The 26168-nt window shown below is 37.4% G+C and overlaps 1 protein-coding gene across 3 annotated transcripts in view; it reads right to left on the reverse strand.

The window, feature by feature from the left end:
- Positions 1–26168, reverse strand: part of PRKG2 (protein kinase cGMP-dependent 2) — a 113741-nt gene that overhangs the window by 25287 nt on the left and 62286 nt on the right. For 2 of the 3 annotated variants that reach the window (XM_073891181.1, XM_025887537.2), the window contains exons 9-14: positions 23859–23927; positions 12034–12132; positions 10290–10443; positions 8160–8296; positions 5941–6030; positions 3749–3890 (exon numbers count right to left, since the gene is read on the reverse strand). In XM_073891181.1, coding sequence (XP_073747282.1) covers positions 3749–3890; positions 5941–6030; positions 8160–8296; positions 10290–10443; positions 12034–12132; positions 23859–23927 — 691 coding nt within the window. Of the gene's footprint in view, positions 1–3748; positions 3891–5940; positions 6031–8159; positions 8297–10289; positions 10444–12033; positions 12133–23858; positions 23928–26168 lie in introns of those variants that run through there. The other variant, XM_073891182.1, reaches the window with a different exon arrangement.

The following is a 26168-nucleotide window of genomic DNA, read 5'->3' on the forward strand; positions in this document are numbered from 1 at the left end:
TGTGAAGGAATGAAAAGGCAGCTCTCTGTCAGCCCAGCAGCAGGTCCTGACAAGACAGATACCAGATCTGCCAGCACCTTGATCTTGGACTTCCCCGGCTTTAAAACTGTGAGAAATAAATGTTTATTATTTAAGTCACCCAGTCTATATTTTTATTATAGTAGCCTGAAATTTTTATAATTAATACAAATTAATACTATTTGTATTCTAAGAAACCTCTGCCTACCCCATGTTGTGAAAATATTACCGTATTACCATCTTGAGTTAATTTTTCTATATTGTGTGAGGTGGGAGCAGGTTCATTTTTTTCCCCACATATGCATATCCAGTTGTTTCAGCATCGTCTATTGAGAAGACTGGCTCTTCCCTTTTTGCTAAAAATCAGTTGATTCTATGTCCATCTCTGGACTTTATTCTGTTAGATTATGCTATTTGTCCTGTTATGACACTGCCTTGATTACTGTAGTTTATAGTATCAGATACTATAAATTCCTCAATTTTGTTCTTCTTTTTTCAAAGTGGTTATGAACTTCTCTAAACTCTGAGTTTCTGTGTAAATTTTAGAGTAAATGCCTCAGTTTCTAAAAATGCACCTGCTCTAATTTATATTACAATGACCTTAAATCTGTAATTAATCTGGGAAGAATGGACATCTTATCAAATATTGAGTTATCCAATATGTGAACACAGTATGCCTTACCATTTAGTTATATATTTTTACTCAGTAATATTTTGTGGTTTTCAGTGTGGAGGTCTTATACATTTTTACACGTTAAATGTATTCAAATTTATTTTATAATTTTTGATGTTATCATAAATAGTATTTTTATTTCATTTATAAATATTTACTGCTAGTAGAGAGGAATAGTTTTTATTTATATATTGACTTAAGTGACTTACAATTTTATTTATGTATTAACTTTGTACTGGTAATCATGCTTATTTCTTCTAGTACTTCTTTGGTAGATCCTTTAGGTTTTTCTACATAAACAATCATGTTGTCTGAAAATAAAGACAGGTAACTTCTCCATTTCTCATCTTCTCATCTCATCTTTCATTTCTTTTTCTTGGTTTATTTTATTGGCTAAGGCCTCTGTTATAATGTTGAAAAAAGTGGAAAGAAAATATTCTTACCTTGTTCACAATCTAATGGGAAAATGTTCAATATTTCACTGTTAGGTATGATGTTAACTAAAGATTTATCTCCATGCCTTATACAATAAGGTGTGTCTTGGAATGAATAGTTTAAAACAGCTGTAGCAATGTGGATTTTTCATCCAGCATGGTTCCCTTTTCTCAAGGTTTAAATGTCTACTTTTTGTTGCTCTCTTTCACATGTTTTTACACACATATTATAATTAATCTCAGCAAGATTAGTCCAATGGAAGCTGCTCCATTAATGAGACTTCCTTAAATATATAATTTCAATTATTATATTCTTAAGTCTTTAATAGAAGTTTTATTAGTTTTTTTCTAAAACTACTAGATTTTTTTCCTCTGTTCATTACTCATTTGTCATTCCCTCTCTTATTTTTAAAAGGCGTGTTAGATGGATTTATTTTACATTTTGTATCTGATTACTCCAATAATGAAGCACTTATTTGCCTGCCAAATAATGCTCATGGTACTTTTTTTTCCCCTCATATATACTTTTTGTTTTATTTTTTTTAAATGTGAGCTCATGTTCTCTGGGACTTTATCCCTGGGAGTTCTTTGTATTCTGAGTCAAGAGTACCTTCGTCCAGACAGAATATACACTGATTCTTGAAAAGTTGGGCATGCTATCAACATGAATCCATTTTCAAGTTCTTGCGTGGGGAAGAACTTTCCATCTTTGAAGACTGAACGCCCAACCTCCATGAAGACGAGCCTATGGCCGAGAATTCTTAAAGGAGACTCTTTTGCTCCTCTACCAAGAGCCCAATAATGGGAAAAGCATGTTTTCTTGCAAGTACTCTGTCTTCATAAATTAGATCTTTTTTCTTGCTTTCCATTTTCCTGAGAGTGTGATCTGTGTGATTCCTGGCTCTGGAAAATGTTCTCTGATTCAACTTCCCACACTGCCCAGGTCCAAAACTAGGTGCAGCTACTAAAATCAGACCTCTGAGCCATCTTGGATTGCTGGGTGCCCACAAGACAGCAGCTTCATTGTTTGAGATCTATAGGCTATACTCCTCCTCAAGCATGGTTCCCAACCGTGGAGGAATACCAGTGTTGTCTTATAAAGTCAGCCATGCATGTAATACAGCTTTTTCATGTTTCATCCAGTATTTTTAGACATTTGGTAGTGAGAGGATTTCAGTATATCTAGTTTGATATATAGCTAGAAATGGAAAGATTCAACATTTACATTTTAATCTCTAAAGGCTTTAGTTGTCATTCTTCATTTAGCTCATTGGCAAATGAGTTAGCTGGATGGATAACCACTGGCTAACAGGGGAGATATTTATGGACCCCCATGGCTATTAATAATAAATATGCTATCCGATTTTTAAAAAACAGCTCTGAAAAAAAAACAATGAACCTAATGGATAGTCTGCATCCCTCATGATGGTTTTAGTTCTAGAAAATTCCAAGGGGTTTCCCTAAATAGCTGTAAGAGGCATAGCCAAAGAAGGCATTGTTGAGAAGAGGAGGGATTGAGGCCTGTGTTACTACCTCCCCAGTTCTCAGAGCTACCTTTCACAGATAAAATAAAGCTTGAATGGATCAAAATGTTTCTTGGAAGTTCACTAGATTTCACATGAAAGGACTTATTTTACCCCTTTACTGTGGAGAGAAATTGCTTGGCAATTACACATAATAAGTTTAATTCCTAAAGCTAAATTACCCACTATAACATATGGATGATAAAACCTACCTCATCAATTGTTAAATATATTAATTGCAAAATGTTTAGCACAGATCTTGACACAAAACACACTAAACTACTTATGAAATGATAGCTAGTATTAATTTCATGTATGAAAGTCCTGATGTGAGAAACTTTTAATATCTTTGTAAATGTTACATTCAGAGATGGTTTCATGTCCTTGACATACTGACAAGATAAACTCAAGAAAACTCAGCTAGAGCACCCCATGTGGATGGGGTTCCGTCGAAAGTGCCTTGGTTTCTCCCCTCCATGACAGCCCAGTTCTCTTAGAGTTTCGCACTGAAAGTAAATTTATGTGACTGGTAGTATAACCGCAAGGGTATGCACGGTAGGCATCAGAGGATTACAAAGATGGATAGCAAGGAAAGTCTCTGTCCTCAAAGAGCTTCTAGTCTAGTGTTGTGATTCTCAGCCCTGGTTGTGCTTTAGAATCACCTAGAAAGATTTAAAAAAAAAAAGCGTACCAACATTCATATGTGTATTTTCCTCCCTATACTGACAGTGGCTATCTTGGGACAGGAGACAGACTATCATCTTTCCTTATTCTTTATTATAGCCAGTCCCTATATGTAACAGTAATGCATTAAAACCTATTTAAATATATTAAACAAAAATATTAACAAAATTCAATATTAAAGGCATTCTACTGTGTGAATCCTTAGTTGCAGTCACCAATATGGTTGAAATATTAAATTCCTACGCCAAAAAGAATATGCTCGCAACACTTCCCCGTCTTAAGGGTGTCAATGTCACAGGCCCTACCCCACCACAGTGAAAATAGCAGGTACCCCCAAATTAAAAGCAACATGCAAATATGACACAACTTTGTATTTAGAAATATCTCTTATGATATTGTTACAAATTTTTTCTTACCAATTTAAGATAACCTTCAGCATCTAGAATTAAGTTTTCTGGTTTCAGGTCTCTGTAGATAATACCTAGTCGATGCAGGTAATCAAACGCTTCTGTCACACAAGCAACGCAGAACTTGGAGGTGGGTTCATCGAAGCTACCTCTGCAATGAAATCATTTTCCCTCTTAATACTCTAGACACATATATTTATTGTCTATTCCAGGTGTCAGTTATTGCATTGGTAGACTTACACAATATAAATGTTTTGGAGGGCATCAACACTAAAAAGTATTTCGTACTGCCCATGAATTAGACTGATGGTGGTAAAGAAATTTAGGAGGATACTTGAGGCAAATGGAGAAGTACTTCACTCAAGTTAAAATGTCTCCATCCCAATAGTTTCTGGTAACCGTATATGGATACATAAAAGAAACGTAAGAAAACAAGACTTTTTAAGATATTTATGGCAAACTGGAGAAAATGCAACTATTTTAATGGAGAGCTTAAAGCAGACTTCTGTAATTTATTGCCTGACTAAAAAATGACTCAAGTGATCATTTTCATTTCCTGTTGGTATAGCATGTAACAATAACCCATGTAGAAATGGGGTCATAACTCTTTCCTGTTTGGGGCACCTTGATGATATTAGACTTGCCCTGTGAGGGCACTGCATATGGGTTTCCACACTGAGTTATTAAAAAGTGGTGGTGATTTGCGGCGTGAAGTCGTGGAAGCGTATGGCTTTGGAGTAAGAGAAACTGGCTTTGACTCCTGCTTCTTCCACCACCATATCCTCGGGCAAGTTGTGTGGCTGTTCTGAGCCTCATTTCCCTATTGGTAAAATGGGTTTACTACTTCCTGAACGTGTTGTTTCAAGAGTCAGACACAGTGCCTAACAGAGAGTACCAACTCCCCTTTCTAAACAGATCTGCATGTTGAAGCAAAGGTGGAGGAAGCAAATGTTTCTGTAGGTATCATGCAAGTCTTTGCATCCTGCTGGGTTTTCCCCATTCAGATCCATCCAACAACATATTCCTGACACAATGCATCCATCTCTTCGCAGATGCTCAAAGGTCTGCCATTACCTAGGTCTGGGATTCTCCACCACGAATGCACATTAGAATTGCCGGAGAGGTCATTTACTAGACCCCATCCAAGGTGAACCAAATCATAACCTCTGGCATTAGGGCTAGGCATTTTTACTTTGTAAAGCTCTCCACGTGATTGTAATGAGAAGCCAAGGTTGAGAGCCACTGGCCCAGGTAACACTGTCCAAATGTTTGGCCTGGCATTAACCTCCATAACCTCGTGCAAACTTAACTTCCTACCTCTTTCGCTGGCCTTGTCTTCTACTCAAATCCTGCCATGAAACACCCCCAAAGACACATAATCCTATCTCAACTTTCCTGTTGTATCTTACATCCCTTTCCCTTCCTTTCTGCCTTTCCAAATTTTGGTCATCTTTAGAAGTTCGGTCCAGTCTTCCCCTTTTTCATCACAGTTTTATATCTTTCCTCTCCTCCGAATTTACAATCTGCAACACTCATTTGGCATTTAATTACAAATTGCCAACTTCTCCATCATATTTAGTTTTCACACTAAATAATAAAATGTTTTAAAACTGCACATCATGTTATCTACCCAATCTAAAACTAAATCTAAATTTAAAATCTAAACTCACTGGAGGAAAAGTTTACTCTTTTTACCCCTCTGGTTAGGAAAGTTTACATTGTCTAGAACCCCTGCCCCCCGCAACTGTCCACGATGGAGCCTTGCATACTGGTGGTGCTCAGTAAACATCTGTGGTTTTAGTTATGCAGAAACCACCCCTTTTGTAAAACTGAATCTTTGCAGGAGTCTCACTCTACCTGACCACTCCACACCCCTTTCTTCATTTCCCTTGTAGAGATTCAGAATCAGTAACATTTGGGTTTCCAGCTGCTCTGCCTCGCACTAACCATGTGACTCTCTTTCGAGGCCTGGGATTCTGTGATCCCTAATATGGAAATGACAGATTGCCTTATAGGGTGTCTATTGCATAAGTACAATGTTAGCTAAGAAAATACCACCATTACTATTTTATCAGATGATAATATTTTCTTAGGACCATTTCTTAATGACTTTCATTATGTCTCTTTAAATGATCGTGAATAAAGCATCCTTTAGACCAGATGTGAGAACACAGCTTAATGCTTATAATCCTTTTTCTTACCTGTCCCTTAATATACTCCATAGCTCCCCACCTAAGCAGGCCTCCAGAAGCATGTATACATACTTATTGTCCTTGAAAGTACGATATAATCTGTGAAGACACATAAAAACATGGTTATTATTAAAAATCTAGTTTTAAAAGCTTTTTAAAGTTGCTTAAAAACATCATCAATATCATTTGGAACACTGGTGCTCATCTCATTCCAAACATCCTCCAGCTACATGGGACCTCTCACCGAATGCTCTTTGATCTTTCTTCCTGCCTTGCTTTTGCACATGTTAGACTGCCCTCCTTAGACTGCCCTCCTTGTACACACAGACTGACCTTCTTCATCTTAGTTTCACTGTAACAGTGTCATCCATTCCTCAAGACCAAGCTCAGGAGCCCGATACAGCAGCTCATCTTTCCCCCTACTAAATATGGCCTCTCTTCCTTCCAAAAGTCCAGAGTTCTCCGCATTAGTCTCCTTTATGAGCTCCCTTCATGCCCATGTCTTATATCCTCTGGTTGGTCTCAAAAACTAGACTGTGAGACGGAGACCTATCAGTAGTAAGTTTAGCGGGTAGTGTACTTGGGAACAATCCCCTGCCCCAGGGGAGGAATAAGACACACAGACACATTTGGGCAGCAGGAAAGTTGGTTATGATCGAGTTTCTAGTTTCAGTGAAAGCCTCAGCTTCAAGGAGCTCTGCCATCATTGGATGCAGGCTGTACCTGGAAACAGAATATGATCTTGGGCAAGGTGGCTCTCTTCGCCTGAGAGCAATGACCAGGAAAGGACCGAGCTAGAGTCATCAGTTGGCAACGCTCCCAGAAGCTGTAGGAATGACAGCCTCAATCCTGATGTGGGAGGGACCTGGGCAGGGTAACTTATGTTAACACTGGGTGACAACAGCGCACCCAGATCGTGCGCAGACAGCAGAAGCAATCTAGCAAAGTAGCTCAGAGTGGGCTCTGGTTCCAAGCAGCTTAGTGTGGGCTCTGAATCCAAGCTGCTTAGGCTTGAATCCCTGATTGGCCATTTATGAGCTATGCAGCCTAGTTTTCTTATTGCTCTTGAGGACAAGCATAACATTTACCTCACTGTTATATCATAAAGATCAGATGAATATATAGTAATCATTTGATTTTCTATTAATTATATATTAATTTAATATATGTTATATATGTGTATACATAATATATAAAATAAATATAAATATAACATATTTTAAATATATATTAAACATTATATATGATATATCACATATATATTTTGCTTAGAATAGTGTCTGGCACATGCAAATTTCTCAATAAATGTCATTAACATTTATTATTATATTATTATTTCCTTATATGCCAGGCACTTTGCAGAGAGCTGGAAATGAGAATAGGAATAAAACCTAATTCCTGCCCTGAAGCTGCTCCTGATAGTTTGTTATGAATTATTGATGAAAAGGGGGGCATTCTGGGAACACAATTAATATAAAAATAATTAGATGACTCTATTGCTAGCATTGCCTGGGTTCAACTTTTTTAATGTTGAAAAAAAATGGATGTGGGAATATGGATAGGCAGGAAGATTCTCTCAAGGCATCTGATCCAAAAACATAAATTCTATCCACTTTAATAAGGGCACTTTACCTCATCTGGAAATCACTGAAACTATACTCTTGGGCTATGATCTGTATGAAAATATGTCTCAACTGGCCTACACCACTAACTCATGAATTCACAAGTAAAGACAGCGGTGGCCTAGAATAACATAATTCTCTCCCAAACTCTGGGAAAGGATGAATAGTGACTATTAGGAGATGGATCTTTCAGGATCTGGGCATTGCTAGAACCAGGCTCTATAGGTCCTTGCCAGCTGACATGAGCCCAAATGCCACTTCTTGCAGAAATTCAACAGCAGTCTGTCCCCTGAGGGTTTCAAATGAATTATTTGCTTCCCAAATTCTGTAGTAGGTATGGATTAAATAATCAGTTCAAGTTATTCCACAATAATTTTATATTCTCTCTCTCTCTCTCACACACTCACACACTTTTCCTGAGATTTACTCAAGAATAAAAAATCTGAACTCTTGACTCCAGACTTCAAACTTCTAACATTTTATGTATTGTTGCCGTGACAGGGAGGGATGTCTGAGTACGGCCTCCTTTTCCTCTTCTGTTATCTTGCATGGAAACATTCAAAAGTGTCTACAATCCTAAATTCTGGGAGCCAAATGCTCACTTACTTCACGATGAAGGGAGAACACAACTCTTCTAGAATCCTCTTTTCTGAGTAGACATGCTCCTGTTGTTTTGTGTCAACTATGTGCTTCTTCCTTATACACTTCATAGCAAAAGCAACATTCTCATTTTTCACTTTAACCTATGTAAGAAGAGAAAGATCCCTCAAAATTAACTTACTGGAAAGATTTATAATACCTATATAAAACATGTTAACCAATGAAGAGTTGAACTTCTTTCACATTTAAACAGTATGTAACCTTTTAACCACGTATCCCTCTGGGAGCTAAGTTTTATTCAAGTGCACACCCTTCCCTTTCATTGTAATTTCCAAAAAAGTTCACATATCTGGAACATGCTCTTAAAACGTTTGCATTATAACAAGAAAAACCAACTCTAGTTAGATTTAATGTTTATAAATCTATTCACTTTTGAGTGTGTGATATGAAAAACTTTGACCAGAATTGCCAAAAATTATTCTTTCTTAATATGCACTTCTTTGATTTTCAAAACAAAACATATTAAATCAAAATCCATAGCTGCATTATCCAACATGACAGCAACTAGTCACATGAGGTTATTTAATTTTAAGTTAATTTAAATAAGAAATTCAGTTCCTCAGCTGCACTAGCCACATTTCAAAAGCTGGTGAGCTGCTAGCTACCCTCCCGGACAGCAGAAGGATAGAACAGTTCCCGAAGTGCAGAAAGTTCTTTCGCAGCCTGCTGCTTTAGATGGACAAACAAAATTTTCCCTTGAAAGGAAATAAAAAATTTTAATAAATATGTACTCAGATAGGCTTATAACTCCATAAGCAGACTACATTTGATAAATAATGAAACTGTAAATTTGGCTGGACCCCACATTTTTCTCACATTTGCCATTAGCTCTGCCTAGGATTTTTAAACCAATGGTGGAATTATTGTTTCAATTATTATTATCTAACTAACTAAACTAACTAAAAAAAAAATATATATATATACGTATATATATATATACATACATATATATATACATATATACATATATATATATATATATATATATATATATATATATATATAAAACAGATCTCAGCATTGCTAATTCAATCCTTTTGCCAGGATCTTTGGTGAAAAATACCACTGCAGATAGATATTGCCCTTGTCTCTCCATATGGCATAAAAAATGTGATTTATTTCTTATGAAGAAATTGTTTTTCACTGCCCCCCATCAGAGAGGAGGTCTTGATGGGTGTGAAGTGTATTATCGAGAGTCTCCTGGCAGCACTTCTGATCTGCTCATGTCCAGGGCCATCCAGCAAATGAAGGTGTCAGCATACTGCCCGAAGGTTAATGTACAGTGAATCGTTAAAAATCTGCTGGGCGAAGAAGGGCTTGGGAATAGCCAAGGGTTCAGAGCCATCTGTCTCCAGTAAGGTCACACATCTCCATTCTACGGTTTCCCCGGAGCACTTGATCCGACAGGACTGCTCTGTTACTCCTTGGAAGCTAGTTATAAAGCTCAGAGAGGTGGTGATGTGGAAAATACAGCCAAAATCAGGCCGTACATTCCCAGCTGTCCTGATCAACACTACAGAAGGCTGCTCCTCAAATATTCCCTTACAATCATCTTCTTTTCTTCTTTTTCCTGATAGAAAATCTTGAGCAACCCAAGATGGGATAATGACAGCCAAATACGGACATAGCAGTGGAATTGTGTCAACTATAATATTAAAGATTTTATTTCTAATAAATAAACTTCCACTGGACACATTCTTCTTTTCTTTAGTATATAGTTAACGTGTCATGAGTATGTGTGTATACACATTTTCCTGTTAGAAAATACATTTTTAATGATTTAGAGCCCCTGGGAACGCTTACTTGGTACATTCTCCAATAATTATAGTCAAGAAAAGAATTCACAAAAGGATGTGACACAGAAGCTTGAAATCGCAGCTATATTATTACAAGTGACTTATTAGCATAGACTTGCTACTATGCAACACGCAGTGAAAAATGTACTTTCTTAATTTCAGTTCAAAGCAACATTTAAGACAGCAATAACAATTTATATGTTCCTCCAAGATACACTGGAATATAAAACAAAAAAAGTCAAAAGGCTTCTCTCAGATGCTTGAAACGTAAACCCCTTACAAGCTCAACTCTTCCGAACCCACCAACGCCCAGTGTTGCGATAATCTCAAGGTTCTGGAATGGGGATGATGAGGAAAATCTGGCCACCTTCTCCTTCAGCTGAATCATCTCCAGAGAGAGTGCTTTGGACAGCTTCCAGTTAGACATGGATCTCCTGTATAAGAAAAGTGAAACTTTGCATACACCCCCTTAGTCAAGCCAGAGCCATGACACACATAAATTCCACTCGTGCAATAGTCTTATTTCTGCCAGGACTACTGCCCATAATTGCTACAAAGGCTATCTCAACTTTTATAGGATCAGATTTAGTTACATCTGGGGAGGAAAACAATAGAATAAACAAACAAAAAAATTCTCACACATACACAATAATAGATAAATGTCAAACTGATACAATGAGGTAAAAAGAGCTGAATTGTGTAGTATTTAAAGTCTATCTCAATAAATATGTGTGTGTGGTTTTTTTTGTTTTTTTTTTTTAAAGATTTTATTTATTTATTTGAGAGAGAGAGAGAATGAGAGATAGAGAGCACGAGAGGGAAGAGGGTCAGAGGGAGAAGCAGACTCCCCGCCGAGCAGGGAGCCCGATGTGGGACTCGATCCAGGGACTCCAGGATCATGACCTGAGCCGAAGGCAGTCGCTTAACCAACTGAGCCACTCAGGCGCCCTGTGTGTGTTTTTTTAAGAGTCAGTGAGAGGAAGTAAAACCAGTGAGCCATTCCTTTTACTATGTACACAGGAGAATGCCACACTGAGAATTTTTGCCGTGTTTTGCTATTTTTGTCAGATTTTGAAGCTTTCCATGGTTGAACCAGAATGACTGCCTAGTAAAACATGAAAGATACATTTCTTACTTTATGTCTAAGTATCATTGTTTGGAAATACTCATTTTTCTTTTTAATTAAGATATACTGCTCTGATCTATATTTTATATATATATATATATATATATACATATATATGTTCATAAATTGTTCTTACTACAAAAGATCTTTAAGAACATAAAAACTGCAAATATATTCCTTGCATAAAAAGACAAAAACAAAAAACTTAGGAGGTCCTGACTGAATGTTCTAATTTAACTCAAATGTCAGTTTTCTAGAACTTTTGACTCCAGCTTCATTAGTACTACCTGGTGAATATATGCTTAAGTATTTACTCTACAAACTATAAAGAATTTTCAAATAATTTTAATTTTACAAAGTATTTTTTCTCTTAAGCAAAAATTTTCATCAATATTACTATATTTAGTCCAGCCCAATTCCTTCCTACACACACACACACACACACACACACACACACACACACACACACACAGCCCAGGGCAACAGCTCCCTTATATTCTGAAATAATTCTGCCTCTCCTCCTAGCTCTTTACCTGGAATCAGAATGAACGGGTTACTCTAGTGCCTTGGCATTCCTGTTTGATTTCCAGGGGCAATATAGGCTTCATTTCTGAATAACATCCTTTTGTCATTGGAAAGACAATGTCAAGCAACCATTTCCCAATGCCCCCTCTCAGGAAATGTCTCCCTCACATTACTACTCATCAACCCAAAATAAGAAGCTACTTCCAGACTAAAGTAACATCCATACTAGTGGTAAGTGGCATCTTTGTGCAAGAACAATTTAAAAGAACTGCCCCCAGTTTTCTAGTGCTGACACACTGAAAGTTACCACAGAGTGACTCACACACACTTGACAGAAGTCACATGCGGCTGAGGAAAATACTGCTTCACTTACTTTGCATGTCTTTTCTCATCATCACGGTTCAGGTTTGCCACATACCCTTCAAGGTATTTTTGGAGTTCTTCAAAAGTCCCGACTGTTTGGTTGAATGTTCTAAGTGAATAAAATAAATAGTTATCTTTGCAATTTGACATTTCCCCAGCTCTTAGAAGACTTTGTGTATGATTTTTGATGGCTTTGTAAATAGTTTTTCAATAATTTAGGTTACAGTAAAGTTGCCAAAAAATGTAGAATAGCTATTAGAAGTTACATAACTAATCCTTCAAGTCTGTGAAAGCAAAGAAGAGAAAAACTTTCTGTAGTTTTCTGCCTTCTGGTTCAGGTTTACCAGCAATTTTTTTCAAGAAGATAGTGGAAAAAAAATAGCCTATATAATCTATTTACTGAATCAACAGGTTACACGGGTTGCAGATTTTCCTGACTTCATCAAATTAAGCTATTTATTTAAAAATCAAGAATAAAATTTTTTGTTTTTATTTTATTATGTTATGTTAATCACCATACATTACATCATTAGTTTTTTATGTAGTGTTCCATGATTCACTGTTTGCATATAACACCCAGTGCTCCATTCAATAGTGCCCTCTTTAATACCCATCACCAGGCTAACCCATCCCCCCACCACCCTCCCCTCTAGAACCCTCAGTTTGTTTCTGAGTCCCTAGTCTCTCATGGTTCGTCTCCCCCTCTGATTCTCCCCTGTTCATTTTTCCCTTCCTATTTTCTTCTTTTTTTAAAAAAACATATAATGTACTATTTGTTTCAGAGGTAAAGGTCTGTGATTCAACAGTCTTACACAATTCACACAATTGTTTCCTGAGATGAAGAATTCCTCATATCAGTGAGGTTATATGATACATGTCTTTCTCTGATTGACTTATTTCGCTCAGCATAATACCCTCCAGTTCCATCCATGTCATTGCAAATGGCAAGATTTCATTCCTTTTGATGGCTGCATAATATTCCATTACACACACACACACACACACACATATACATATATGGTATATATATATATATATATATATACCATATCTTCTTTATCCATTCATCTGTCGATGGAAATCTTGGCTCTTTCTATAGTTTGGCTATTGTGGACATTGCTGCTATAAACATCAGGGTGCACGTACCCTTTTGAATCCCTACATTTGTATCTTTGGGGTAAATACCCAGTAGTGCAATTGCTGGGTCGTAGGGTAGCTCTATTTTCAACTGTTTGAGGAACCTCCATACTGTTTTCCAGAGTGGTAGCACCAGCTTGCATTCCCACCAACAGTGTAGGAGGGTTCCCCTTTCTCCACATCCCCGCCAACATCTGTCATTTCCTGACTTGTTAATTTTAGCCATTCTGACTGGTGTGAGGTGGTATCCCACTGAGGTTTTGATTTGGATTTCCCTGATGCCGAGCAATGTTGAGCACTTTTTCATGTGTCTGTTGGCTATCTGGATGTCTTCTTTGGAAAAATGTCTGTTCGTGCCTTCTGCCCATTTCTTGATTGGATCATTTGTTCTTTGACTGTTGAGTTTCATAAGTTCCTTATAGATTTTGGATACTAGCCCTTTAACTGATATGTCATTTGCAAATATCTTCTCCCATTCTGTCGGTTGTCTTTGGTTTTGTGGACTGTTTCCTTTGCTGTGCAAAAGCTTTTTATCTTGATGAAGTCTCAATAGTTCATTTTTGCCCTTGCTTCCCTTGCCTTTGGTGATGTTTCTAGGAAAAAGTTGCTGCGGCTGAGGTCGAAGAGGTTGCTGCCTGTGTTCTCCTTTAGGATTTTGGTGGACTCCTGTCTCACATTCAGGTCTTTCAACCATTTGGAGTCTATTTTTGTGTGTGGTGTAAGGAAATGATCCGGTTTCATTCTTCTGCATGTGGCTGTCCAATTTTCCCAACACCATTTGTTGAAGAGACTGTCTTTTTTCCATTGGACATTCTTTCCTGCTTTGTCAAAGATGAGTTGACCATAGAGTTGAGGGTCCATTTCTGGGCTCTCGATTCTGTTCCATTGATCTATGTGTCTGTTTTTGTGCCAGTCCCATACTGTCTTGATGATGACAGCTTTGTAATAGAGCTGGAAGTCCAGAATTGTGATGCCGCCAGCTTTGCTTTTCTTTTTCAACATTCCTCTGGCTCTTCGGGGTCTTTTCTAATCCCATACAAATTTTAGGATTATTTGTTCCATTTCTTTGAAAAAAGTGGATGGTATTTTGATAGGGATTGCAGTATATGTGTAGATTGCTCTAGGTAGCACTGACAACTTCACAATATTTGTTCTTCCAATCCATAAGCATGGAACATTTTTCCATTTCTTTGTGTCGTCCTCAATTTCTTTCATGAGTATTTTATAGTTTTCTGAGTACAGATCCTTTGTCTCTTTGGTTACATTTATTCCTAGGTATCTCATGGTTTTGGGTGCAATTGTAAATGCGATCGACTCCTTAATTTGTCTCTCTTCTGTCTTGTTCGTGTATAGGAATGCCACTGATTCCTGTGCATTGATTTTATATCCTGCCACTTGACTGAATTCCTGTATGAGTTCTAGCAGTTTTGGGGTGGAGTCTTTTGGGTTTTCCACATAAAGTATCATACCATCTGCAAAGAGTGAGAGTTTGACTTCCTCCTTGCTGATGTGGATGCCTTTGATTTCTTGTTGTCTGACTGCTGTGGCTAGGACTTCTAATACTATGTTGAATAGCAATGGTGATAGTGGACATTCCTGCCATGTTCCTGACCTTAGGGGGAAAGCTCTCAGTTTTTCCCCATTGAAAATGATGTTTGCTGTGGGTTTTTCATAGATGGCTTTTATGATATTGAGGTAGGTACCCTCTATCCCTATACTCTGAAGAGTTTTGATCAAGAAAGGATGCTGTACTTTGTCAAATGCTTTTTCTGTAACTATTGAGAGGATCATATGATTCTTGTTCTTTCTTTTATTAATGTATTGTATTACATTGATTGATTTGCGGATGTTGAACCAACCTTGCAGCCCAGGGATAAATCCCACTTGGTCAGGGTGAATAATCCTTTTAATGTACTGTTGGATCCTACTGGCTAGTATTTTGGTGAGAATTTTTGCATCCATGTTCATCAAGGGTACTGGTCTGTAATTTTCCTTTTTGATGTGTCTTTGTCTGGTTTTGGGATCAAGGTAATGGTCTCATAAAATGAGTTTGGATGTTTTCCTTCCATTTCTATTTTTTGGAACAGTTTCAGAATACGTATTAATTCTTCTTTAAATGTTTGGTAGAATTCCCCTGGGAAGCCATCTGGCCCTGGGCTTTTGTTTGTTGGGAGATTTTTGATGACTACTTCAATTTCCTTAGTGGTTATAGGTCTGTTCAGGTTTTCTATTTCTTCCTGGTTCAGTTTTGGTAGTTGATACATCTCTAGGAATGCACCCATTTCTTACAGGTTCTCTAATTTGCTGGCATAGAGTTGCTCATAATATGTTCTTATAATTGTTTGTATTTCTTTGGTGTTGGTTGTGATCGCTCCTCTTTCATTCATGATTTTGTTGATTTGGGTCCTTTCTCTTTTTGATAAGTCTGGCCAGGGGTTTATCAGTCTTGTTAATTCTTTCAAAGAACCAGCTCCTAGTTTCGTTGATCTGTTCTACTGTCCTTTTGGTTTCTATTTCATTGATTTCTGCTCTGATCTTGATTACTTCTCTTCTCCTGCTGGGTTTAGGCTTTATTTGCTGTTTTTTCTCCAGCTCCTTTAGGTGTAGGGTTAGGTTGTGTATTTGAGACCTTTCTTGTTTCTTGAGAAAGGCTTGTATTGCTATATACTTTCCTCTTAGGACTGCCTTTGCTGCATCCCAAAGATTTTGAACAGTTGTGTTTTCATTTTCATTGGTTTCCATGAATTTTTTTAATTCTTCTTTAATTTCCTGGTTGACCCATTCATTCTTTAGTAGGATGCTGTTTAGCCTCCACGTATTTGAGTTCTTTCCGACTTTCCTCTTGTGACTGAGCTCTAGTTTCAAAGTATTGTTGTCTGAAAATATGCAGGGAATGATCCCAATCTTTTGGTACTGGTTGAGACCTGATTTGTGACCTAGGATGTGATCTATTCTGGAGAATGTTCCATGGGCACTAGAGAAGAATGTGTATTCTGTTGCTTTGGGATGGAATGTTCTGAATATGTCTGTGAAGTCCATTTGGTCCAGTGTGTCATTTAAAGTCTTTATTTCCTTATTGATCTTCTGCTTAAATGATCTGTCCATTTCAGTCAGGGGGGTGTTAAAGTCCCCCACTATTATTGTATTGTTGTCGACGTATTACTTTGCTTTCATTATTAATTGGCTTATATAATTGGCTGCTCCTATGTTAGGGGCATAGATATTTACAATTGTTAGATCTTCTTGGTGGATAGACCCTTTACGTAGGATATAGTGTCCTTCCTCATCTCTTATTATAGTCTTTGGTTTAAAATCTAATTTGTCTGATATAAGGATTGCCACCCCAGCTTTCTTTTGGTGTCCATTAGCATGGTAAATGGTTTTCCACACCCTTACTTTCAATCTGGAAGTGTCTCTGGGTCTAAAATGAGTCTCTTGCAGACAGCATATCGATGGGTCTTATTTTTTTTTTATCCAATCTGATAGGCTGTGTCTTTTGAGTGGGGCATTTAGCCCATTTACATTCAGGGTAACTATTGAAAGGTATGAATTTAGTGCCATTGTATTGCCTGTAAGGTGACTGTTACTGTATATTGTCTGTGTTCCTTTCTGGTCTATGCTGCTTTTAGGCTCTCTCTTTGCTTAGAGGACCCCTTTCAATATTTCTTGGAGGGCTGGTTTCGTGTTTGCAAATTCCTTTAGTTTTTGTTTTGCTGGAAGCTTTTTATCTCTCCTTCTATTTTCAGTGACAGCCTAGCTGGATATAGTATTCTTGGCTGCATATTTTTCTCATTTAGTCCTCTGAAGATATCATGCCAGTCCTTTCTGGCCTGCTGGGTCTCTGTGGTTAGGTCTGTTGCCAATCTAATGTTTCTATAGTTGTAGGTTACAGATCTCTTCTCCTGAGCTGCTTTCAAGATTTTCTCCTTTTCTCTGAGACTCGTAAGTTTTACTATTAGATGTCCGGGTGTTGACTTATTTTTATTGATTTTGAGGGGGGTTCTCTGTGCCTGCTGGATTTTGATGCCTGTTTCCTTCCCCAAATTAGGGAAGTTCTCTGATATAATTTGCTCCAATATACCTTCTGCCCCTCTCTCTCTTTCTTCTTCTTCTGGGATCCCAATTATTCTAATATTGTTTCATCTTATGGTATCGCTTATCTCTCGAATTCTGCCCTCGTGATCCAGTAGTTGTTTCTCTCTCTTTTTCTCTTCTTTATTTTCCATCATTTGGTCTGCTGTATCAGTAATTCTCTCTTCTGCCTCATTTATCCTAGCAGTTAGAGCTCCATTTTTTATTGCACCTCAATAGCCTTTTTGATTTCGACTTGGTTAGATTTTAGTTCTTTTATTTCTCCAGAAAGGGTTTCTCTAATAACTTTCATACTTTTGTCAAGCCCAGCTAGTATCTTTAAAATCATCATTCTGAACTCTAGTTCTGACATCTTACTAATGTCCATATTGATTAGGTCCCTGGCAATCGGTACTGCCTCTTGTTCTTTTTTTTCAGGTGATTTTTTTCTATCTTGTCATTTTGTCCAGAGGAGAACAGATCAATGAGAGAACAAAATGCTAACAGGGTAACAACGACCCCAGAAAAATATACAGTAAACAAATCAGAAGAGACCTTAAACCGAGGGAAAAGAAAGGGAAAAAAAAAAAGAAAATGAAAAGGATAAATAAAAAAGAACATCAAAAAACCCAGAATATGATCAAATATGATCAGGCTGATGTATAGGTCGGTGTCACATACTAGATTTTGGGCGTATTTTGGTCTGTTAGAAGAAAGTGCCTCCCAAAATTTTAAAGAAAGAGAAACTTACATAATATATTGTACAAAAATAAGGGTAAATACGATGAAGGGATGGACTATGACTTTAAAGATGAAAATTATAAAAGATTTTATAAAAGGGGTTAAGAAGTTTTTGAAAAAAGAAAGAAGAGGATAAAAAAAAGGGGGGAGAGAATGTGATCAGGCGGGAGACTAGAACAAACCCATACACCAGAGATTTAGGGTATATTTTGGTCTGTTAGAAAAAACTGTATCCCAAAATTTTAGAGAGAGAACAACTTATATATATATATACCAAAAATAAGGTTAACTACTATGAAGGGATAGAATATGACTCTAAAAATGAAAAATAAAGATTTTTTTAAAAAGGGAGTGATAAGATGTTGGTTGAAAAAGGGAAAAAGATACAAATGTAGGGACCCGAAGGGGTACGTGCACCCCAATGTTTATAGCAGCAATGTCCACAATAGCCAAACTGTGGAAAGAGCCAAGATGTCCATCGACAGATGAATGGATAAAGAAGATGTGGTATATATACACAATGGAATATTATGCAGCCATCAAAAGGAATGAGATCTTGCCATTTGCAACGACGTGGATGGAACTGGAGGGTGTTATGCTTAGTGAAATAAGTCAATCAGAGAAAGACATGTATCATATGACCTCACTGATATGAGGAATTCTTAATCTCAGGAACAAACTGAGGGTTGCTGGAGTGGTCGGGGGTGGGAGGGATGGGGTGGCTGGGTGATGGACATTGGGGAAGATATGTGCTACGGTGAGCGCTGTGAATTGACTAAGACTGTTGAATCACAGATCTGTACTTCTGAAACAAATAACGCAACATATGTTAAGAAAAAAGAAAAAGAAGAAGATAGCAGGAAAGGAAGAATGAAGGGGAGTAAGTCAGAGGGGGAGACGAACCAGGAGAGATGATGGACTCTGAAAAACAAACTGGGGTTTCTGGAGGGGAGGAGGTGGGGGGATGGGTTAGCCTGGTGATGGGTATTGAGGAGGGCACGTTCTGCATGGAGCACTGGGTGTTATGAACAAACAATGAATCATGGAACAGTACACCAAAACAAATTATGTAATATATGGTGATTAACATAACAATAAAAAATTATAAAAAAAGAAAAGAAAAAAAAGAAAAAGGGAAAAAGAAAAATTCAAAAAAAAAAGAAAAAAAAGAAAATTAAAAAAATTAACTTTGAAAGACTAAAGAATCATGGGGAAAAAGCCATGAATTCTATGTGCAGTATTCCCCTGGCACTGGAGTTCTGCTGTTCTTATTGATTGGTAAACTTGGTCTTGGCTGGCTGTTCTTGCTGATCTTCTGGGGGAGGGGCCTGTTGCCATGGTTCCCAAATGTCTTTGCCGGAGGCGGAATTGCCCCACCCTTGCCGGTCCGGGCTAAGTAATCTGCTCGGGTTTGCTCTCGGGAGCTTTTGTTCCCTGCAAACTTTCCGTACAGCTTTGGAGGACAAGAGTGAAAATGGTGGCCTCCCAATCTCCGCACGATGGAGCCGAGAACTCGGGGCCCCGCTCCTCAGTGCACCCCCAGAGAAAAGCATTCAGTCACTCCCTCTCTCTGGTCTCCGGCCGCACTCCATGCTCACCTGGCCCGTGACCAAGCATTTCTATCTCTGGCACCCGATCCCGTGTGGAGTCTCCAAACCCAGCAGATCCCTGTGGTTCGCTCCCACGCCACTCCTCCTGGAGGAGGAAGGGGAGTTTCCCTGGATCTGTCACTTGTTGGTTCCCTGCTGGAAGATCAGTGGCCCGACTGTGCCGCGGGTCATGGTTTATGGCAACCCTGAGCTGAGAGCCCACTCCTCGGCTCTGTCTCTGCAGCCAGCTTCCCCGCTCCGATCCCTGGGAGCTCGGCCGCACTCAGGCAACCCCGGTCTTTCTGTGACCCCGAGGGTCCTGAGACCACACTGTCCCATGAGGGTTCCACCCCCCCACCCCCTTAGCCACTGGAGCGACGTCCCTCAGCGGAGCAGACTTCTAAAAGTTCCGATTTTGTGCTCCACGGCTCTATCACTTGCTGGTAGCTGCTGACGGAGGCCCCCTCCCCCGCCGTCTATCCTCCCGAATATCACCTCGGATTCATTTCTTTGCACGTCCTACCTTCCAGAAAGTGGTCGCTTTTCTGTTCAGAGAGTTACTGCTATTCTTTTGTTCGATCTCCTGTTGAGTCGTAGGTGTTCAGAATGGTTTGATCCCTATCCAGCTGAATTCCTGGGACCAGACGAAATCTAGGTCTCCTACTCCTTCACCATCTTGCTCCTCAAGGATAAAATTTTTCTTTTCTTTTCCCTTGATAATACTCCTCATTTTACATTCCTTCATAATTAAATCCTTTTTTTTTTTTTTACTTTATCTCTGGTTCTCTGAGGCTCAGTCAACATCTTCCCTTGACCACTCTCGCCTCCACAAATCAGATGTCTTTGGTGTCAATTAATTTCACTACATTGTTTGCGGGAATTCTTAATCATAGCTTTGCCCATTAGAAATAAAGAACTGCCCTCCTCACCAAGTGAAATAAATTTTCTTGACCATCTTTTCAATGCTTCCCCATCCCTACACTAGACAATCTACCTCAATTTGTGATTTTTAGAGTAGTTCTCTTCCTTACTGCAAAATAGTATCCTTCTAGAAACTGTGCTTTAATCTTCTTGCTGAATCTTAAGCACCTGAGCATAGCTAAATGAAAGGAATGAAAACTGACCTCAAAACACCTAGAACTAATAAACCAGACCCATCTCATTACTGTACTGTTGCCATCTGTTGCCTGCCTAGCCCTGAAGACCTCTACCCACATTGAATTGGCCACCAATCTACATTTCCATTATTAAGCAGATCTTATATACCATGCTGGGTATTTTCCATTTTTCCCTTCAGATCTACTCTCTCCTCTTTTCCATCCTCCTCTGTGGACTGTCCTTCATTGACTGTAGAACAGTAAGAAACAAGAGTATTGCCATGAAATTTCAAATTTCCAATAGTTGAAATTTTCAAGTAAAAGGGAAATACTTCTTATAATTCATTTTGCTTTTATTTATTCTATGTCACCATTATTGGCCTGCTGTTAAACTAATTAAAGTATCGTAAACAAATCTCATGTTTAAAATGTAGGCTTACACGGGCATCCCGGGTCCCTAGAAATTCTTCACAAACTCAAGTTAAAGCAAATTTAAATGGCTACAACATGCTAGCTGTAACAAACAGCCCATAATCACTTTGATGGTACAGCATGAGGTGTAATCACTTCCTTTGAGAGCTATCCCAACAACCAATGATGGAGATGTCACAAATCACACTTCCCACGTATTCAGAGCTACTGCCATTTTGCACATTTTATTACACTCTAAAAATAGGAAAACTAACTCTCCTCCTTGCAGTCATTCTATGCATTTTGAAAACAATGCATTAGGAAAGAAGAAATAAAGAGCCAAAGGCTTTCAGTCACTACATTTCATTGCAAGGATGATGCCCTTTATTCAGGCAACATGTGGAGCCCTTCCTGTCTGCCAAGGACTAGGTCATTTGCTGGCCTTGCAAAAGCAGTGAACAAGGAAATGTTTCTGCTTTCATGAAGCTTACAGAAGACTGGGAAGACAAATGTTAAATAAAGCAATTATAATGTGAATGATGATATAAGGGTATATAGGGTACGGTGGGAGAATAATCATGGGATCTTAACCTAGTCTATTAGTCATAACTATGATGATGATATAACTCACCATTCAAGCTGAATACTTTTCAGAGTGAAAGGTGGTGCCAATAACAAATATGCTGGGACAATAAGAACTATCCAGGAAATCCAGGATGTAGGTCAACCTGGTCATACCTGATATTCAGCTTTTCTCACCCATAGAATAAATTCATGTAATATTTTAAGTCTTGAGCCTAACACAATACTCTGTACACTACAGAATCTCAGCTGTATACATGTAAATGGAACATTTTAAAATTATAAACTTCCAAATAATATATAAACTCTACAAAATCCTTGCATCCTTTTCGGGGATTATGAATACATGAGATATTGTATAAATACTTGCTTGTGTGGTTACAATGAAGAAAAAGGAAAGGAGTTCTTCCTTTTTGTCATATTTTTAGTCCCAGCATTTCAGAGCAATTTATAAGATTCTACTGCATAGCTAATGCTATCTAGTGCATGCATATATTTTTAATGAACTCATACACAAAACAATACATTATCAGGACAATACTGTACCAATATATTTTCCATTTGTCAGATGGCATCCAAAGATTATCTTTATCTGAACATATTTTGCACTTTCTGGCCCCCATGCCTTTGTTTTTAAGTTATACTTCACCTGGAGAGACTTCTACACTTCCCATTTGCCTGAAAAATTCCTATTATTTTTTAAGCCCCATTTCCTCACCTAAAAAAAAAAATAAACTTTGCCCACTTTACGTCATTGTGACTGCTCCTCTTTCTGAACACATGCTATGGGAGCCAAATGGCACAGTGGAAAGAACTCAGAGAAATCTGTGCTCCATCACAGATGGCAATGCTGGGGCAACTCTTTACCAATACGGGACTTCCTCTTCTTATCCATGAGAGAGAGATTAAAATAATTTGAAGTGATATTAAGAATTATTGTTCTATGTGTGGTGATGGATGCTAACTAGACTGACTGCGGTGGTCATTTTGCAATATATACATCTTTCAAATCATTATGTTGCACACCTGAAAGTAATTTAAAGTTATGTATCAATTATATCTTGATTACAAATAATAAATAAAAAAGAATTATTGCTAACTGGGTGTGTTAATGTTATTGTGGTCATGTATTTTAAGTAATATTTATCTTTTAGAGATGCTACTAAAATTTATAGATGAAATAATTTTATGTGGAATTTGCTTGAAAATAGTATGGAGAAGGCAGGGAGGGGGTGGCAAAGTGATACAGATGAGGCATTAATTGATAATTTTTGAACTTGCATTATGGGGTTCATAATACTATCCTGCCTGCTTTTTAATATGTGTGAAATTTTCCATAATAAAAAGATTTTTTAAATGTTCTAAAGTTCTTTCCAGTTCTAAATCTCCATAATTCTATGTTCAATATGAATGTTATGTTCAATTAGCAATCAACTACATACTCCCTTGTGATACTTCTTGTCATTTTACTATTTTTTGCTAGTATTTCATATGAGTATGCCCTATTTCTTTGACTACACTAAGACAATTTCTTAGACAATGGCCTAGCTTTGGTATATTTGAATTTCCTTTATTATATCTAGAAAATCAGTAAACCTACAACTGATTAATGAGAGACCTGAAGGGCCAGATTCAAATATGATTTGAAATGAATTAAGGACACAAGGTAAGACTTTTTCTGAAAAACAACCTGAGACAGTTAGAGATTAATATTAACACACACCACTTGCAACTTACTACAAATGTTAAATTAAACCTTCTCTGGAAATACATAGAGCTAATGGCTATTTTATATTATGTTCAAGAGAGATATGTTTTATTAAAAAATTTTTTGACAGCTTAGAGCATTTTAGAAATAAATTATGGAATTGTTCACTATATTGTGTTGGGAAAAAAAATCCAAGAGTACTAATAAGCTTATTTCTCTGGAAGATGAAGAATTTAAATCAGTCTATCACTGATATTTATGTACAAACTTTGCACACAAAATATTTAGCCTGCAGCATCTACCACTGCCCCAGACAGATTCAGATCAGAAGGCCCAGTTCCTCCCCATGAATTTTAATAGAATGTACTCGCAGCTGAGGATTGGCCAGCATTTCTAAGTGGTGATGAATGAGAAGACAGATGGGCCCTTGGAGTAACAGAAGGCCAAGTCTTCAAAGGTGGCCGCAGCCTACCTTCTCTGACAACATCAGCATACTCACTCTCGATCTATAACTAGGCAAGCCACATCATTTTCTTCAGCAATAATGTTAGCTGATCTGACATCCTCACTGCAGACAGAAAAAGGGAAGTCAATTTTCCACAGTTAGAAATTAAACATCCATTTTTATTAGAGAATCTACTTTTTTATGAAACACCATCACTTAAACCTTCCAAAGACTGCTTTTTTTTTTTAAACATCATAACGTATACTCTATCCCTTTCCAAAAAAGGATTGGAAATGCGTCCCAATAAAGGTTACATATGCAAGAATTCAGACAAGATAACTGCACTGGGAACAGAGAGGAATCAGTGACTGTGACTGTCTATGGAATCTCCTTCTGGGCTTTGTGTCAGCCAAAATAAAATACCTCTCCTGCGATCAAGTGGGAATTGCTAATTATAAGCAGCCAAAACTGAAATTAACGGATCAAAAAAATTTACTGGGAAAGCATTCAAGTAATTAACATAGAATAAAAAAAATCAAGAATAAAGCCCAAAGAAAGTGTTTTGAATACCATATCACCCAATGATTTAAATAAACACGAAAGTAATTTCATAAAGCCTAAGATGTACATTTTCCACTAAAATCTCTGAAATCAGAGCATGTCCTACAACTGATGATGAATCACAGTGTAATTAATAGGACGGTCTTTCTCAAGGGTACATAATATAATTGGCGCATCTCAAAACTGATATCCTAGATACAATGAATTATGACATATGATCTAATGACGGTAAACTTAATGACCTAAAGGGTACCAACACGCCAAGCACTGGGTAAAGTATTTCTTTAGAGACCTTTATTTGTATTAGTTTCCTCCTCTATAAGTTACAAACAAAAGACACTGAAAAGTGGTACAGCCAGATGGCACCCAGTGCTGTGAGATTCAGTCAAGGTAACGGGGAGGAACAAGGAGATTGAGACTGTTCGAAGCAACTGCATCAAAAGTGGCACCACACAAAGTACATATAGTCCTTTCTTCTTCCCTTCGTGATGGAATAGGAAAAACTTGGTGACCCATTTCTCATTCCAAAGAAGTCCCTTATCCACACAGCTAACATCCAGGGTCCTTCTGATATAACTCATAGTTTCCCCCAAATTTACAGGGTCCTTGCTAGAGGACATTAGTGAAAACATGCCAGCTTGATGAGCTTTTGAGCTGAGAGCTGGGTAGCCTGTACTCAACTTGTATGTGTGTAGACATCTATATCTATATGTAGAGATAGATATACGTATACACATACATATGCATATGCATATGATCTTAGATATGAGCCAATTGGACTTGTGAGTTCAGAAAAACAAAGGTATGGCATCCCTTTCACTTGTCAGTGTCAAGACTGACTAGCAATATTCTCTGCAAACACTTTATAAATATTAGGGTTTATAAATACACATATGTTTCTTTCATAATAACTGTGTAAGTGCCATGGATAAATTTTCGCCCATAAAATGTTGCAAGAACTCTTGGGACTAATTGTCAAGTCCCAGAAATACACAGACTATAAGGAATATTGAGTCACCATCAGTGGCCCTAAAAAGTGATAGCAAAGAAATGCACAAAAATGTAAAAATATTTGTATCCAATGCTCCTTTTCCTTGATTTTAGCTTTATGCTTCCAAATGCCTGGGGAGTTGGGTATCTATATTAAATATAAATTCCCATGTTTCTCATGGGAAAACACTGTAATTGGCTGGCTGCAACATATAGCATAAATTATTTCAGGTCCAGCAAAATCAGACAGTGTATTTCTTTCAAGAGCTTTTTGACTCTTATGGTGCATTTATAAAGTTCTCTGCACTTTCAAACTTCAGTTGTTTTTTTTTTTTTTTTGAAGGTATGAGAAAAATAATCTAGTAATGTTAAGAACAAATACATTGAAGTTTTGAATAACAATATTACATAATTATATTACATGAACCTATTCATATTGTCACAACCAAAAAAATTAAAAAAGACAATTTCCCTGTTGTTGAAACAAGTTAATTACGAGCTAGAAAATGGGAAAAAACATTTTAGCTTGTCTTTAAATTCCATTTTTAAAAATAACCATAATCTAATTTACTAAGTTTAAACAGTTTTTCCTTTAAAAATAAGAGCTTCATTATTTTTAAATAATCAAATTTGTCTCCCAGTAATTTATGAACACCTTTTCTTTGCTCTATACTTAATATCATCACATACAAATCAGCAAAACTGGCACATCATGACAAAAATTTAAAGGAAGAAAATGAACAGAAATAATACTCGTTTTTTTAAATGTTGGTGTTTTTTCTAGTTTTAGAAATCTTGGTATTTTAAAGAGTG

The sequence above is a fragment of the Callorhinus ursinus genome, unplaced genomic scaffold (assembly GCF_003265705.2).
Source record: "Callorhinus ursinus isolate GAN/ISIS: 27379988/994484 unplaced genomic scaffold, GSC_fseal_2.0 scaffold4, whole genome shotgun sequence".
NCBI classification, from domain to species: domain Eukaryota; kingdom Metazoa; phylum Chordata; class Mammalia; order Carnivora; family Otariidae; genus Callorhinus; species Callorhinus ursinus.